The sequence below is a fragment of the Neodiprion fabricii genome, chromosome 7, assembly GCF_021155785.1.
Source record: "Neodiprion fabricii isolate iyNeoFabr1 chromosome 7, iyNeoFabr1.1, whole genome shotgun sequence".
NCBI lineage: Eukaryota > Metazoa > Arthropoda > Insecta > Hymenoptera > Diprionidae > Neodiprion > Neodiprion fabricii.
This window is the reverse complement of record NC_060245.1, coordinates 15,444,523-15,463,280: the sequence shown is the minus strand read 5'-3', so window position 1 is coordinate 15,463,280 and position 18,758 is coordinate 15,444,523. Positions and strand designations below refer to the sequence as shown.

Genomic DNA, 18,758 nt, shown 5'->3' with positions numbered 1-18,758 from the left:
ATGTATACGTATACGCATCAACGTGCCGAATGTTAATAACTCGAAAGACTGATATTACATTGCACTTTGCGTATGAGTAGGTATGCGGCATACTTTAAAATTTTCTAAAGTGTCGATGGAACAACGCAAACTTGTCGCTCCAATCGACTACAGTTGCGTGGATAAAGTGTAATCCGATGGGTAATAAGAAAGATTTTTATATTACAAATATATTACAAATATACGCAGTGAAAATTAATTGCAACCACGATGAAGCGCTCGTCCCTTTTGTTTTTATTTAAATTTTAGACGTCCACCTCTTGTGAATTGTGTTTTTTTTTTACAACCGGTTTCGAACGAGTGGAAAAACACAAACTAATTGGCCGGGAATACTGGAACTTGTTAACTGTAGTTCCGACGACCTGGATCAGAGAAAATAATCGGCGAAGTTGAAAGCGTTTCGTCGCATCAATTGACAACAACATGATAAACTACGGATAAACGTAACGTGATGGCACGATGTACGGTTTGTATGCATATAATGTATCGCACAATGATTTTTAATTGACTTCCACAAACGGCGGCTACGTATCGCCATTTGCTAAGCCGTATGCGCTCAATCATCAATTTACTGTCATAATGTCGTTCAGCTGTTGTTCACTTTTCGCTTTCCACCAGAGCTGTCTTGTCAGCTCGGCTTTCACTTTGTTTAATCACAGTGCGATTTGACCGCGGTTGATAATTTCCACGTACAATTGCCGAACACAAGTACGCAAGATACTCACTCAAACGGACACGAGAAGACTCGACAAATGCCGAGGAAAACGCGAGAATCGCCTTTCATCTGTTCTCGCTTCACGCCAGCTCAACGCTCACTGCGCCTGCCGGTCGGATCCATGCCGCCTCTGTCGGCCTTTGCTTCAATAGATGAGGAAGATGTGTGCGTGTGTTGTCTGTATTGACGCACGCCGGCGTGTATCTTAAGGCTGCGTTCGCATTGCTCGTGGTTAAAATCCGCGGAAACATTCGTACGAGGGGGTCATAAATTTAACGGTTGGAAATCGAATGGCACACGAAGACAAATGAATTGCTAGAAGAAACTAAACTAGTGGAATACTTTTGCTCTCACCGAAACAAAGGACTACGCAGAATTCTTATGGAATTTGGCTCCAGGTCGAATCGGCTAGCGTTTTAGTATGTTACGGCACAGATCGTCGCGATTGAAAGTTCTCGTCTACACAAGTCCCAGAAATCAGTAGTTTTCGAGATATAAGCATCGGAAGGGGGTTGGATGGATTTTTTTATATCTATGGATTGCGCGATTTTTACGAATTGCAAAGCTTCGAGGGGGACTGAAATCAAATATGTCACTCAAAAACTGTACAGTCGATTCGCAGGGACTCCGCGGACGCGTGAAAAACAGGACAAGTCGATTATTGCAAGAGTCGGAGGGTCTCGTTCTTCAGGAGAAATCTGACGTTGCACCTTCTTCTATGGATGGAATGAGTCGGAGCTTCCTGTCTAGCTTTGAGAATCAACCGTGTAGTTTTTTGAAAGATTTGTTTGATAACTTTATAATTCATGAAAATCACGAAATCTATAGATACATATGAAAAAAATGTGGACATCCTTCTTCCGAAGCCTGTATCTCGGAAACTACTGACTTTTGGGACTTGTGTTCATGAGAAATTTTAATCCGGAGGATATGTACTACACATACTGAAAATCCAGCCAATTTGACCGGGAACCAATTTGCATAAGGATTCTGCGGGTTCCTTTGACTGTTGGAAATCAAATTGCATAACGGGACAAACGAATTGCTAGAAGAAATTAAATTAGTGGAGTATTTTCGCCCTCACAAATCTGTGTTACGTTGGCAAAATTTAATTCTCTATTGGAATCAAATGAGAAGTTTCTTCAAAGTGAATTAAGTCTGTTTACATTTGTGGATAAATTTTTAGAAGATTCATAAAAAAAAAAATTATTCATTAGTCTTCAGTATTTCACTTTTCAGAGCGCAAATCGAGGGAACTCAAATGACTTGGATAGTTATTCGAAATCGTGAGGAATCGATTGAGTCAGCTAAAATTATTTGAAATCAAATGTGATTGCGCTGAAAGAATGACGCTAAATTTGCATTGGAAATCACGTAAATTTCAATTAGTCAATATTTGTCAACAAACAGCAAATTGTTTAAAATCATGTTCAAATTGTCATGTGCTTTTGTTGATGTCCAGTTTATCAAATGATTTCTATTGATTTCCCGGCATTCTAGATGATTATTAGCGAATTTCACTCATTCCCTGAGCAGCTTCTATCTAATCGACAAATCACTGGGAATCGCATATAAAACGCTAACAAATTATTCGGAATCCGGAGCACGAACATTCGAAATCTATAGAAATCACTTGCCACAATAAGAATTAACTAAATCAAATGATGAGGTGGAAATTAATAGAAACCTGCACTCACATTGGTTTCGGGACTTGATTAAAATTTGCGCAGTTGCCGGTTCTCTGCTCAAAGTCATATTGACGGACGTATTATAAACCCTGAGGAAGCTTCTACAATCAGACAGTTTTGAACTTACGATTAGCGAGGGTATAAATTCGACGCTTGACTCACCGGTACTCCAGGAACTTTCCTCCCATGACTCGTGTCTTTACTTACGCCTGTATAAAAGCAACATGATGCTTCTCGGAAATATCATTAAAATAGGCGCATGCATGCAGCGTTAAAATGCCGGCGATTAACAATAAATATAATAATAATAATAATATAAATAACTGTTACTTATTTTTTGCACGACTACATAACATGGGGTCGAATCGAGACGTGATATCATAATCACCACTTCTGGCAGGCTTCACTTTTCAAAAATAGATTTACTAAACTACATCTCCAAGTTTAACGTGAACATGCAAAACAGTATTATAGGTCTTGAAAACGCTGATTATGAAAACTATGCTGATAAAGAATGTTTGTATCATGACGTTTAGCGTTACTTCATCGGAACTGATTTCAAACTCGCAACGCATATGTCATAAAATACGAACACGTCACGAGTTTTAAATAGAGAATATGAAACTGAAATCCGGACCAAGCCGCGAAACCTCTTTACATCAGAAGCGAAGTTCGTGAAAACATGAACAATGCAGCATTCTTCAAAACCGTTTTACCCACCGAATCTTTTTTTATGAACGTAAAGGTTTGCGATCATTTCTTGATTCACTCACAATAAGTCGTCACTCAACTGAGGATAAAGATACACGAAAGTATCCAGCGCCAAGTATAATGAAAAAGAAAAGGTGAGCGTCAATGTTTACAATTATTCTTTTTTCAATGCTGACAGAAAATCACCTTTAGTTTTAATCATTTTTTTCAATTATCGGTGTGCACTTACTTCGCTAGATTTTGGCATCTTCATTTATGATCTTTTCTTTTTTGTACTAGATTGAAAAATTGTGACCCGTGGAGGTCATTCAAGTTTCCATTCGTAAACCACTCCACCGCCATTTCATTTCAAAAAAATAAAACAAATTTTCTTGTACTTCAAGACTGATATTAACATGTATGAAAAATAGAATTAATAAATAATAATTCATTTTTCTTAAATAAATTGGAGAAAATGACTCTTGATTTCGCATACACAAACTATTATTACCACTTAGGTAATCATCGGTTGTTTATTCATTTGTTCATGTATGTACGGTTACTAAGCCAACGAACATTATTGTAAAAATATTCAGTCTCGATACTTTTAAACCAGAATATCTACATATTTCAATTGCTTTCGCTTTTCCCTGATTTCATCTTTGCTGTGAGGTTAATAAAACAACTGGAAATTGTCTTTACGTAAGTGGAGCCATAGAAATATTTCATTTTGTGCTAAAAAAAAAATAATTGCACACACTATTGCAGAGAAATTCGAAAAATGGTTCAGAGAAATGCAAAAAAAAAGAAAAAGAAAGATAGCTGATCTATGTGTTATTATTAGGGCTTTGCGGTTAAACGATTATAATCACAAAATCCTATCCAATACACAAACGTTTTAAAGTGTAGTGATTTCGTCAAATTCAATGACTGATTTCTCGTTGATTATTACCACACTTAACCTTTTCACACACACATTTTTCCTTACATGCAATTGACTCAAAATTTTGCATTCATGGGCTTTGACGATCGTTGATTACGATTCTGAACTCGAAATTCGAAAATTCAAAATAGCAGATCTGATATGGCAGGCAAACAAATAATTAATTGGTGTGTATTAAGTTCCAGCGTGAATTAAAGGGTTAAGAACGCTTTCAGAAGAAATCGTTCTTGTGGGACTAAAATAAACGCAGTCAAGAACTGCGATAGATTTATTTCGATAGTGTTTTAGGGACTCCCGGTGAGACCCTGGGAGAGCAATACGAACTCACTTATCGACTTGAATTATGTAACTCCCCTTAGACAATACGTTGAAAAGTTTGACGGATTGGATCACCGTGATTGGATTATGTTGTGAAATGATGAATCACCGTATCATTGAGCATGAAAAGACCGATGGGATATTTTCGTTGCAAAGAATATGATTGCGATTAAGAGTGATTGATTAGAAACAAATGTTTACGTAATTCTAAGAAGGAAACGTTTTCAGGTGTCCCCCTCCGATTTCGATGAAACTCTGGTATGTTATAGAGGGTCAAAATCGATGACATACGTATTTTTTTTATCGGCCCAAACTCATTTTAAAGGGGTGAAACACCCTCCAAAGTTGACCACCTCCCAAGATGATTTTTCTGTTTTGCATACAAGGAGGGGATTTTGATAACTAATAATGATAGTAATAAATACCTTGTCAAAAGTGATGAAAAACACACTTCGAATATTCTCAAGAAGTCTTTATTTTAGGGGTTAACTTCTATATACAAAGTTCATTTTTTACATTAGAAACAAGATCTTCATCAGAGCTCAATGAATCCAACAGCACTGTGAAGAGCATACAAGAATACAGAATACGTGTTTTCGATTTTTTCCCAAAAACTAAATTCTTATCGACTTTTTTCCTAATATTGCGGATTATGTCTAGTATTTAGTCGTGAATCATTGAATAACATTGTTTGAGGCTCGCACTCATTCTGGCATCGCTCTCTTATCATTTTACTGTTTTATCATTTTTTTTCAAGAAACGTAAATATTTCTCATTTCAAGCAGACTATCAACTACTCGAAAATTCGATGTGTGTCATATGTAAACAAGTCATATCTCTACTTGAATTAATTCTATGGCACAGATATTTTTTTTAACGATTACGCGTATCTTTCGGATATTTTCAATATGAAAAGTCGTGAGACCGTTCAGTGCTTGTTAATACGTTAATAACAGAACTTCGAGCAGTTATTGAATTTCTTCTCACGTTTACAATGAAAGTGAATCCAATAAACGTTATTAAACTTCCGTGGGCAGCATTTGAAGTAACGAATATACCCGAGTCCCCGTTAACAAATGATGAACGTGAAATAGTATCGAACTTCGAAAACATTTTATTACAAAGCATGACAGAATATAATAGTGCGGAAATGATTGAGGAAAATTTTCATGACTTTGAAGAGCCCTGCAAAAATCTTGAAACGTTCGCAGTGGAAGATGCGGATTTTCAGGTGCCTTCCGAAGGACCTGAAGATAGCTGTTCCGAAGATGACGAACCTTTAAGTTTCGATTATAAAACAAGAGCTGTTAAATATTGGAGAAGTACAAAGACGAAAAAAATCGCTCAATTCATACGGTTCGTCATAGATATAAAAAAGTCAAATCAGTACGACAATTGCGTCGTTGGGCACACCAAATCAACCAGGGAGGGACATACGTGGAAAAATTGGCTCGCATATCAGAGTATACATTGCAGAATATGAAAAATGCCATTGACGTAGGCTTGATTGTTCATGATACGGATCTGCGAAGATGAGCTTTACAGGCCCAAGGACTTATCAGTCATAAGGATTTTCGATTTAAAGCATCGCCAACGTGGTTACTTCACTTTAAGAAGATCCATCGCGTTACTAGCAGAAAAATCAATAAATTCGTCACGCGAAAATCAGTGGAAAATAGTGAATATTTACACAAGAGTGCTGAAGAATTTTTGAAAAGCGTTGAACCTTATATTTCCGAACATGGATTACAAAATATATATAATTCTGATCAGAGTGGTTTCCAAATAGAGATTCATTCTGGACGAACGTTAACGGAAGAAGGAACTAAACAAGTGTCGTGCATAGTACAATCAGTAACTTCAACAACGCACAGTTATAAATAGAAAGTGTTCTTCCTCTTAAGCAACAGCTGTAAGAATGTATGTAAGGAATGTTTACAATTTGGAATCTTACGCTTCTGATGGGAAGCCCGTAAGGCAGTTTCCGTTTTTCGAATTTACCAGTTTATCAAATTTATATCTTCAACCATGAATTTTCTCGTAATTAATGATAATGCATATCCGCATTTCAATTATTAGACGGTCTTTGACTGTCTTACGGGCTTCCCATCAGAAGCGTAAGATTCCAAATTGTAAACATTCCTTACATACATTCTTACAGCTGTTGCTTAAGAGGAAGAACACTTTCTATTCACACATACAAAAGCACAAAAAAACAAATTTGAACTAATTGGTGATGAGAGGAATTAACGACATCAGAGTCAGGGCGGCTAGGTGGTCTAGTGGAGTAAGGCTCCGGTCAAGCATCTCTAGATACCAGGTTCGATTCCTGGCTCCGCCGTTAATTTTTCGAATTTACCAGTTTATCAAATTTATATCTTCAACAACGCACAGTTATACTATACAGCCTACAATTTCAGCGGACGGAAAATTATTATCTCCTTTATTTATTGTTTTAAAAGAACCATCCGGAACGTTCGGACCTATAGTTGAACAACAATTATTCAGACCGCCAAATGTTTTCATCACAGCTTCCAAATCAGGAAAACTTACTTCAGGTATAATAATTCTTGTTTCGCGCTGCATATATTCAAACGGTATTAATCACAATGATTCATTACAGAGCATTTCAAGATGTCGTTAGAAGAAGTGTTTATCCCAAAAGTGGGACCGAAGAGTCTACTTCTAATTGATTCTTGGAGTGGGCATTGTTCTAGAGTTGTGCAAGAGACAACACCCCCAGACAAAAAGTTGACGACTTTATTGATACCGAAAGGAACCACTGGAAAAATTCAACCTCTCGATTTTCTCGTCTTCCGTACATGGAAAAATTATATTCGTCATTTTTCAGACACCGTAGTTCTTCTTGATTATGATTTAAATTTACATTTAAGGAATAATATAATAAAATTACAGTCTTTAGTTCACAACCAACTGTCATCTCCGCGATATCATAATTTGTTTCGTTATGCGTGGCATAAAAGCGGGTTCATTGCAAAGAAACCTGATGAATTTGATAACCCCGTCGATTTGGACAGTCATCTCATCCGAACTGTGAAATCGAAGGTTGCACGAATGTCGCAGTAATCAGATGTTCTTGGTGTAAAAAATCACTTTGCCTACAGCATTTTTTTGATGAATGTGATTATTGTACCGACTATCATCCATAAAGCGATTTATAGATAAACTTGGAACTTGTTTTTGTTTGAAGGGTGTGGCCACGGTAGAGGAAGTAGAATGATCTGCATATTCAACAATTTTGTATTATATAAAAACGTAATTTATTTACAAAACTATTTACAGTTGTATTTAGTGTATGAATCAAAGTAACAAAAAAAAATTTCTTTATTCATTTTTTCAATGCAAAATGGCTAATAATCACTACTTGTTTTTTGTTTGTCTTTTTCCCAGCCCTTACCCCTCAAATATCTGTGCCATAGAATTAATTCAAGTAGAGATATGACTTGTTTACATATGACACACATCGAATTTTAGAGTAGTTGATAGTCTGCTTGAAATGAGAAATATTTACGTTTCTTGAAAAAAAATGATAAAACAGTAAAATGATAAGAGAGCGATGCCAGAATGAGTGCGAGCCTCAAACAATGTTATTCAATTATTCATGGCTAAATACTAGACATAATCCGCAATATTGGGAAAAAAGTCGATAAGAATTCAGTTTTTGGGAAAAAATGGAAAGCACGTATTCTGTATTCTTGCATGCTCTTCACAGTGCTGTTGGATTCATTGAGCTCTGATGAGCATCTTGTTTCTAATGTAAAAAATGAACTTTGTATATACAAGTTAACCCCTAAAATAAAGAGTTCTTGAGAATATTCGAAGTGTGTTTTTCATCACTTTTGACAAGGTATTTATTACTATCATTATTAGTTATCAAAATCCCCTCCTTGTATGCAAAACAGAAAAATCATCTTGGGAGGCGGTCAACTTTGGAGGGGTGTTTCACCCCTTTAAAATGAGTTTGGGCTGATAAAAAAAAATACGTGAGTCATCGATTTTGACCCTCTATAACATACCAGAGTTTCATCGAAATCGGAGGGGGACACCTGAAAACGTTTCCTTGTAAGGTATTTTACTGACCACCGTTTGGTCATTGCTGTATTTTCAGAATCGATGTCAGATTGATATAAATACATCGTGAATGAAAATTATTTACTTACAATTTTTGTACGTTTTTTCCCGTTCCGATAAGAATATTATGTAGATTTGGAAAGACGAACTATTTTAAAAAACCGATACATGCAATATGTTTTTTACAAATGTGAACGATAAGAAGTATTAAATATAGGTTTTTACGGATATGATTTTATGAAACCAATTTCAGAAAAACGTTCTGTGAAAATGTCGTAAACAAGGTCTTTAATACGCCGAACATTTGTCAGAATGTAACATTACTCGAATATCTTGCTTTTCAGTCAACCAAATCGTAGTTTCCGTAAGTTATCCACTTTGAGAATGATCTCCATGTTGGCTGCATATTAAATGGCCCAGCATAAATCTGGAGTTCATAATACGAGGATTCGTGAGGGGTATCAGTTCCACACATAGCTTTAATACAAATTTAGTAGAAATATTTTCATTTTAGTTACTTGGAATCTTCTCAAGCTGACTGGAGACGATACAATGTTTGTTCAACCAAATTTAGCTAGAGTCCATTCCAGAATCTTCTCTATCTATAAACTCGATGTAATTATTTTCTTTTCTGTTTCAAACGTGAATCCATAAGTCTATTTTCAGTTCAACGTTTACTCGGTAAAATCTGTCTAGGCAACCGAATTACTTGATGCTTCTATAGCTTTAAACAACACAACGGCAGGCTCGAGTTTCTGGAAGCTGGAGTAAACATTTAAAAACTATTTTCAACTTTTATAAATTATGCTCTCGCAGTATTCTCATTTTGGAATTTATTTCAAAGAGGAATCAGCTGCAGGATTTTCCTCAATGACGCATTCCTCAACTCCTAATTGTTTTCATTCTGCAAGATGCGTATTCGCGCAATTAGTCAAATGTTATACATACACTGAAAAAGATGATATAGTCAAAACAACTATAAGATATATAGTTGAAATATAGTTTCACTCACTATTGTATAACATCTAATAATTGAATGCATGCATCAACTTTAAGAATGTAGTAAACGAAATGTAGCATTTGGTGTGATTGTCATGAAAATAATGCATAGTTGCATTAACATGTAATATATAATTCACCACATAATTTCACACGCAACGACAACGTTATACAAACGAGTTATGCGATTAAATGAAAATAGTCGTTATAATTATGAAAAATATATACGTCTCCTTTTCATACACGGAAACAAAAAAATCGAAAAAATCAACCAAATTGATTCATTGAAAAATTGTTGTTTCAATCATATTGTGAAAATAAATACACCGTAGTCAACGTAATGATTTCTGTCCAGTTGAATCGACCAAACGAGTTGTTTGAACTGGGCGGTTGATGTGATAAAAAATTTGATAGTTCTGAATAATATTTAGCTGCACCAATGCGAACGATTCGCTTGAAGAACGATGTATAGACCTGCGGTTGAGTTCGTGAAAATTGTTTCGACTAAATATTTTGATATGGTTAAAGAATATACACGGAGGGAAAGGATTATTCGAGTCAAATGATATTCGTTTGATTCATTTGAATGCTACAGTCAAATGCAGCGAACGTAATACTTACTTAATTCAACAAAATACTTTTGTCAGGGGAAATACTTGTGAAAACTTTATCTAGAATTGAATCAAGGCTTTTGAATGACCATGCTATTACTTTATTCAAGATAACATGGCGCGAGTTTCTTGCGACAATGTCAATTTTGCATTAAGAAAATGTGTGATTGGAATGATAAGAATTTTACTGAACGCACCTCAATCGTTTTGTTTTAAAAATATGTAATTGCTATTTCAAAACATATTGAGCTTGTTGATATTAATGTTTTGTTGAGTCGAGAGTTCAATGGTTGAAGCAGGCAACAACATTTGTTATTACAAAAAAATTTTTGCCTTAACTAAACATTACAGCTGTTCAAGCGCACGAATTGTATTATCCGAATGATATCATTTATCATTATACTGAATTAAAATTTTGCGAAAATTATGCATGTAGACAAATACGTTGAACATATATCTATCGTCATCTTCGACGATACGTAACTTAATATCATGCTTTCTCCGGTCGTAATACGCCTATAAACATCTAAATTTATGTTATCCGTATCTTAGTTTCTATCTGGCTACCCGGTTTTATAACTATCTCTGAAGCTTCTTCCGTAGCGAGAAAGTTCACCGCCTAGTGGCCGTTTATAGTACTAGCATACTGATGTGTACGATGAATATATTTTCTACTTGTTTTAAAGCATGTGGTATTTTTTTTTACCTTTTCAACAAATTAGTGCAATTTATTCAAACAATTACGCCAAACAATCTCCGGTTAGATTAACAAATTATGGCACTCGATCAATGTAAATGATTTGTTGGCTAGAGTCAAGTGTTTATTTATTTGAAGTACCCAACTGTTTCTGTCAACGGACATCGACTTGGAGGATCAATATATAAACTTCAAATAAAACGATATGTAGTTGACTCAATTTCGGTAACACATTAAAAGGTTCACTCTAATCAATACTTCACTCGATCGCGACAAGAAAGGCTTTTGTTGAATCAAGGAATTCACTTGACTAAATCATTTTGGCAAATCAACTAAATCGCAATTGTGGAATCGCAGTCATCGCAGTTGCAACAAATAAGGGACAGTAGATTAAAGTAAATAGACTACAAAAAACTCCATTTTGTTGGTTCAAGAATTTCTTTCCCTCCGTGTACTGCTTCTAACACGAAGATGGAACAGATACAGAACACGAATTATTGCACTCACGGTAGTAAAAATCAAACTTCGGTGATTCGCGAGCGTTCTTATAAAAAATCTGCAGTGCTTTGAGGACACTTCTGATCATTGTCACTTTATTTTATAATGCATATGGAACTGCATTATCAGTGATACGTGTGCCGTAATAATTACTGAAATAAGTTACATCTTACATTTTCTTCTCTACTTTAAGCATTTTAAGGATTTCTCTCAATATTGTAATTTCATAAGCAAGTCGGTAAATGTAGGGCACTGCTGTTACTTTCACGCTACTGACGTTCAACTTGCTTCGAAAAAATACTCGTGGTGGGCTGCGTCATTGACTAAGAATTGCTAAAGACATCCAGTCGTGGACATTCTTTTGAAACAAGCGAAGGACTCAGGGTTGACGGCAACGCTCTACGTTTATCGACTCGCTTATGAAAATCCAATGTTAATCGTGTCGGTAACAGTAGGAAATTTCCGTACCAAAAATCCCCACTTAGCTGGTTGGCTTTAACAATCTTTAGTTAACGGCTGGGTTTAGCAATCGTTAGTAAAAGACTGATTGCACGCAGAACAATAGCGGAAAACTTGTATATTGTTTTGCACCTAAAACAAGTTAGCCGGAAGAGAAAGGCGTTAATAAATATTATTGTATACCTATGTAAATACGCTATACATTTTGTTCATGTCAGGGATAGTTTACTTCCGAGTAATGGGTGAAAAATCTAAAAGCGTTCTCAGGAAAAGCATAATCATTATGTCGAACCTATATATAAACCTTCAGAAAAAAGTATCGACGCGCGGCCTCAACGTTAATGCGTTTTAGCTTTACAAAATATAAAAATATGGGCGAAGAGAAAGAAAGGTTTTAAAATAGTTGAGACTATAAATATGAGATGACCTGCAGCGCTCCCGTCTTGGAATGTATACCTCGTCTTTGTGCGAGCACGTATATGTATGAAATACATGTGTTATACGTTTTGGCGCAAGCCCAAAAGATGTCAAATATTGTTCCTGGGAGTCATTGAACTTTGATGCTGTAATGTTATAGCTGCAGTGTAATATTTGTGAAAAATGATCAACGTCGTATAATGACGCGATCCTACTATTTATTCCTACCAAGTTCAAAGAACATCACTTGAATTAGAAAACCTTAAAGATCGCATTTGCGGGGTGGTAGACGTCTCCGGAACCGGACAGACCGCCTTGCAAGAGGCGTGAAATCAAACGATATCGGCCGGATGTCGACCACACATCATCTGCTGGCATTCCATGTAGCGCAGGATTTCTGGAAGAAGCGTGCATGAGACGATGATCTGATTTTCAAGATTTCGCGGAAAGAGAGTATCTCAGATATATTCATGAAATACGCCGAACTCCCCATTTGTCTCTATTGTGAGTTCATTCGAACAGTTATTTTCTAATAATTTTTTTTTTTCAATGTATGAGAAAGTATTTTAGACGATTTCGAACAACTTAGGAATATGAATCGCCATATGCGTACCACGTAGTAAATACGAAACTGAAATAACAAATTTGAGAATGTGCCTGTAAATATTTCAGTTCATGTAGAAACTCGAATGGATACACCGTTGAAAAAATTTAACTAAACATAATGACCCAGCAGACCCACTTTACATTTATGTTATTTGTTACATTTCTGGTAGTGAATATGATACAAATTTTTGTCATTTCAACATTTAAATTGTTATATCAACATTTAATTTGTAATTTTTACTTCTTCTTTCGTTCAGTGAGTCATACACTAACATATGGTTAAATCACCCCAAAAATATTCGTGTATCTGCTGGCAAATTTTTTTTCTAACCGTGTATAACTTTTGGTAATGACTATTCGCAAATTTTACAGAACTTTTCGCAAAACTTGACTTCAGCACACATTCCAAGGAATTTACAAGTCAATCTTTCTGAGAAAAATTTTTCCTCCAGGGCGTCATGTAACATGTAGAACAAAAATTACTTACCCAGTCTGAAATTTGTAGGTTTTCACATCGCCGTTGTCGCCAAGGACGGCTTTTGTATAAAAATACGAGTAATTAGGCATCTTTATGTTAATTTACCAAATTATTTCAGGCCCCGCAAATTATAATACAATCCTTGATGGTTGATCACAAACAATAAACATTATCTTATATTTTTATGTAAAAATCTGTCCAATGTGTGTAATTGAAAAGTTTAAAACCGCGCAGAGACGGACGCATGAATTCTGGGGGTCTCTTTCTGTACTGCCAGCAAGTGGACAGAACGCGTACGTGTGTCGTACCTACACAGGCTTATCAGTTCATACACATGTATATATTATGTTCATATACACATTCAACAGAGACATGCTAGGTTCATAAGTGAAAAGGAACGATATTTTGACTGTGGTAAGTAAGCCTGTTGTACTCTCACCTTGAGCTGTACAGAAATATTTTCACGAGTCATTGCATATATCGAATATTACAAATATGAATCAGGTTTCACTATTTATTTACATTTCATCTGAAAGACTCTTGTCAATCTCACGTTACCGTCACAAAATTTTGGAATTTGCATGTCAAGCTATGGTGTAAGTAATTTAGATAAATTCAAATTCGGCGTGGCGTTTTTATATCAGCAATGTACACTTGGGGACAATGAATCGGAGACGGCTAATTTTTTACACTAGACAGCTATATTGTCCCATACTCTTTGATATTGGCAACACAGAGAAACCTACAGCGCTACAGTCGGCCGAGCGCGAAACAAACTCTATCTCACTAAACATAACATAACCCATGACCGTCGAATCTAACCTTAGAATACCGCGGGGATAAAGACTTGTTGGATTGACACGTGTTCTAAGGTTAGATTCGATGGTCATGGGTTATGTTATGTTTATTGAGATTGAGTTTGTTTCGCGCTCGGCCCATTATGGCGCTATCGGTTTCTCTGTGTTGCCAACATAACTATCTAGTGTAAAAAAATAGCCGTCTCAGATTCATTGTTCCCAAGTGTACCTTCTTCTGAAAAAATAACGCACGAAAACAATGGTACCCAACAGATTTAGCGCCTAGTTGTGCATGCGTGAGCTTTATCGAGTTTTCATGCAAACTGGATCATCTGAACAATCAGCTGTCAAAGACGGCTTATCGGGGCCGTAAATGATGCGATTTTTTTTAGCAAGTATGCCAGCTCTCCAGCTCTTGCAAATTAGACCAACCGACAGAGAAAATAATAGCCGATTTCTTAACGTAAAGTTCAGCCGAAAACCAGTTGTCCACGTTTTGAAACGTGGTTCATAGATAAAAACGTACATGTTTCTAACACTTCATTTTATCCCTTTTTTTTTAAGAAGATTCCGAAGCGGAAAATTTTTTTCTTCAACGTTTTCGTAGTTTTAGTAGTGAACATCACGTAGAGCACATGGTCGATGATGCTACGGGATTAGTAATTTTAATACTGCAATTGCATATTGGAATTTGCATCCTTACATAAAAAATGCGTCCAAACATATGTTGATGTCAGAAATTCACTTATCCACAATTTTTTTCCATGAAAACTCGTTTGTTTCTTGATGCAAAAGTCAGTGCACATCGAAGCATGTTCGGACATATGTTGTATAGAAAGTGCATATGGACGCATATAAAATACGAGCGTTCTGCACACATACGTCGTTTATTATACTATATAACTATAGAATTTTCGTTCATATTTACGTATATGTGACATACGTTTCATCATGACATATTTACCACCAGCCATTAAGTTTTTAATCCGGGCGCTCGAAACGACGCTAATTCAAAGATTTTTCAATTAATTAATACATCTAACACCGTTTTATACGCACAATGTTCAGTCGTCGTACTTTTTTGTCGCAGACATGATTTGCAATTAACATAATTGGTGAGAAATAGATTGACATGTTTATTTTATTCTGATATAAAAAATATATAACGCTGGAAAAAGTCGTATATATCTTATAAAATAAATGTGAATATTCATTTTTGAACCTTGTATAATCATAGTTACGTTGAGAAAATAGTTTCCTCGGCAATAATGATGTCATGGATGTTGAAATTGTATAGTTATTGTGATCTTTTTGAGTCGTTCGTTTTGAGGTTATTTTCGATAAGATTGAAGTAAGCGGTTCTTGTATAAGATTTTATTTTATCCAACATGTATAATACTCTTATGATCTACTACCACAAAACATTCAAACATATATGGATATACGAAATCAACGGTAAAACAGTTTTAAATATTCATATAAACGTATATGATAATAATACTTAATAAATAGCTGCACATAATAATTATCAGTTAATGCCAATTATAGATATATGTATTAACAGTCAATAAATTTTCAAAAAAAAAAAAAAATACACTGTTAAATATGATGTTTCTTATAGACTTATATTTAAACATAAATAACAAATATTTGACACATCAGTTTATCATTCGTTTAGTATGATTGTAACATTTCTTTCTTTTTTTGGCACGTAAGATAATTTGGCTTTTTTCTCAAATAATATATAGGTTCATCATACACATCACATTGTGCTCTTCAGCAACTTAATTTAATATCGTTCTTATCTTCTCTTACATGCTGAATGTTTCAGTTGTTGAATAATATGTACAAATTACAAACGGAGAGAAAGTAATCTACTGGCAGATTTGCAGCATCAAATCATCAATATTTACAATTATTATATACTATATATATATATATATATACATTATACATTACACAGGGTAGAGTACTTAAAGTGTTACAAAGCAATAGTGCTCGAACTGTTGGTGATAACCCAAAAAAGTTTTAGTCACAAGTTGTATTTTTCGAAGAAGACGTCATTCGTGACCGTTGTAATTTATTTTGCCATTGTAATTTTGAAATTCATGTATAATTTATTCCATTCATCATATAGTGAACTATACTGTACATACACTATAATAAATTAGGCGTGAATTTCAGACATAACGCTTTATAATTTAACACATGTTCATTTTCAGTAGGATAACCACTATTAAACGATTTACAAATCACAGTTTGGGTCAACCGACAGAAGAACCACGAAATGATGATCCTGGACTTGTGAGCCTTTGTTTATTTTCCGATAAAAAGATCATCTAACTTCAGCCAACATTTAGGGTGTAATTTGGGCGTATGCAGTAAATTCTTTCTTTCCTATCGTCAGGCGTGGCAGGTGCTTCCGCCATTACGCGCTCTTTCACAAAACCCCGTAAAAAGTAAGCTAGTGATGTTGGATCTAGCAAAAGAGGTCGTCAAACTGCAGGACTGGCTCATCCTATCCACTTCTCGCCCAAAAAAGTCACTCGTCATCATACTATGCGTCACTAGAATGCCTTGTATTATGCGTCACTAAACTCGTCCTGTTGTCAGCGTCAGTAATGATGTCATGAAGAAAAAAGTACATGGTTCAATTCAAAAAAGTGGAGTTGACTAACTTGGACGTTGCTTTGGCCTCTCCACCGAAAAAAGTTACAATGTTTCTATGTAGCGTCTTTATCGAGCAATACAACTTTTGTCTGAAACTTTTTCAGATATTACCAATAGCTTGAGTGCTATTTCTTTGTAACATTTCAAATGCCCCACCCTGTATAATATTATAATAGACTTTTTGTTCAAATTTATTCTACAGGGGATCATATGCTTTTATAATAACTGTTGAGCACATCTACAATCCGCTTGATTCTGAAAGGATAAATAGTTTACGAGTGTTTTCTTCATAAAAAAATAATACCTTTGAAACGACATCTTATAAACTTACTATTTGATGCTGTATAGCGAAATTTGGACATGCCTCAACTCCGTCTTGAGAATTTGAGATCTTGTGAAATTTGTAACTATCTTAACTATGTATTTCGACGTCCATATTTAAATGTTAATCAACCATACCTATAAGATCTCTAAAAAATTCTCTTAGCGCTGGCTACAAACATTAATCCGACGAAATTGTTCACTTTGTTGTCATAAAATTAGGCTATATTCTTAGGTGTTACAATATGTTTTTCGCGAGCATTTATGTGACGAATAATTACAATTAATACTATGCCATCACCAGCACAAAATTTTTCATGGCATTTTTGCATTGAGCTAACAAGTTAAAATTATTGGATTTTTATTCAATTGGTTACTTGCCAAGGATCACCGTCGTGTATACCGTATAGTGTATAACATGGCCTGATACTCGTTTCAAGAAAACATGCCGTCGTTGATTCCACAAGTGAGCCGAAAAAAATGCTGGAAAACCAGATGTCATTGACACCATAATGACTTTCAATCTCTAATTGTAGGGATACGTGTGTGAAGAGGAGGCAAATATCGTGTTTTCGTCAAGTGTCCTTGAGACAATGCTTTGCGACTAACTGTAGAATCTGAAATGTTAGACACCACAGTTTGGACGAGCTAAATTCCAGGATCCTCTAGATTGTTAATAATACTCTATTGCTGTCCTGCTAAATTTTCCATACTCGTAGCTAATAACAGAAATATGCAGACTTAGGTTCATCGTCATACAGGCGATTTGGGAAAAATTCGGGCTTCAGTAAAATAGTTCCACACGTGATATGCGCTGGTTATATTATGCTGTAATAATTTACTAGACTGATTGTTGGTGCCAATTTCTCTGTCTTTAGTAAAGCAATGCCAGTTCTGGGCACAGATTCTTATACAGTTACCGAGATTTGGGTTAGACATAAAACTTTTTTTAGAATTTATAAGGGTGGAGGATATCCTCACTCTCATTGACTTCATCGATCATTAGATAATTTTGTTACATCAACTTACTGGCAATTTGCTATGCCTTACCATAATTCTAGCCCTAATTGTGCAAAATCTTGGCATTGCGGTATGCCGTATTATGGTTTCAGCCCCTCTCGGGCAACATCCCGTAAGTTCGACGATTCCAGAAGGTTGTTTCATCGTGAGTCAAGTTCGAGAAAGTTCTTCCATCAGTACTGACCTCCTCCGATGACCAGCAGTTCTCGGAATCGACGGGTCAAAGGGATTCAATGTGACGTGAGTTTTGGAATCATCTAATAGCTTTCGACGCGACATTGAATTCTGGAAGGTTCTAAAATTACTCCACGGTTTTTGGTGTAACGTTGAGTTCAAGAACGTTCCGAAGGCGGTTTTCAGTATCTTCTAAAAAATCAAGATTTCCAAAAAATTTTCTCAAACGACAGATTGTAACTTGTGTATGCTGGGGGAGACATGATATTATAAAGGTATAGAAATTCATGCCAAGACGTCAGTCTTGAATCGATTCTACGCTAACGAAGAGAATTCAGACACAAAAATAACTCTGAGACTTAATCACCTTGTTCTTAAAAAATATTAAGAAAGTACAAAACCTGATTCAATTGAAACTGGAACTGAACCACTTAACAACAATGTTGAAACGTTGAAATTTATGAAAGAACCTCAACTCTATACGAAAAAAATAAGTTATGAAGTTTAAAAGTAGCGTGAAGATAAA

At 35.5% G+C, this 18,758-nt stretch overlaps 1 protein-coding gene across 6 annotated transcripts in view; it reads right to left on the bottom strand.

The window, feature by feature from the left end:
• LOC124186307 (calpain-B-like) overlaps positions 1-13,523 on the bottom strand; it is a 55,555-nt gene extending 42,032 nt beyond the window's left edge. For 3 of the 6 annotated variants that reach the window (XM_046577884.1, XM_046577887.1, XM_046577886.1), the window contains exon 1: positions 612-863. Coding sequence is in view for 1 of the 6 variants with exons in the window: in XM_046577880.1 (XP_046433836.1) it covers positions 12,428-12,563; positions 13,260-13,339 (216 nt within the window). In the remaining 5 variants the exon portion in view is untranslated. Of the gene's footprint in view, positions 1-611; positions 895-12,427; positions 12,564-13,259 lie in introns of those variants that run through there. The other 3 variants (XM_046577880.1, XM_046577885.1, XM_046577888.1) reach the window with 3 other exon arrangements.
• Positions 13,524-18,758: the final 5,235 nt, after the last annotated feature.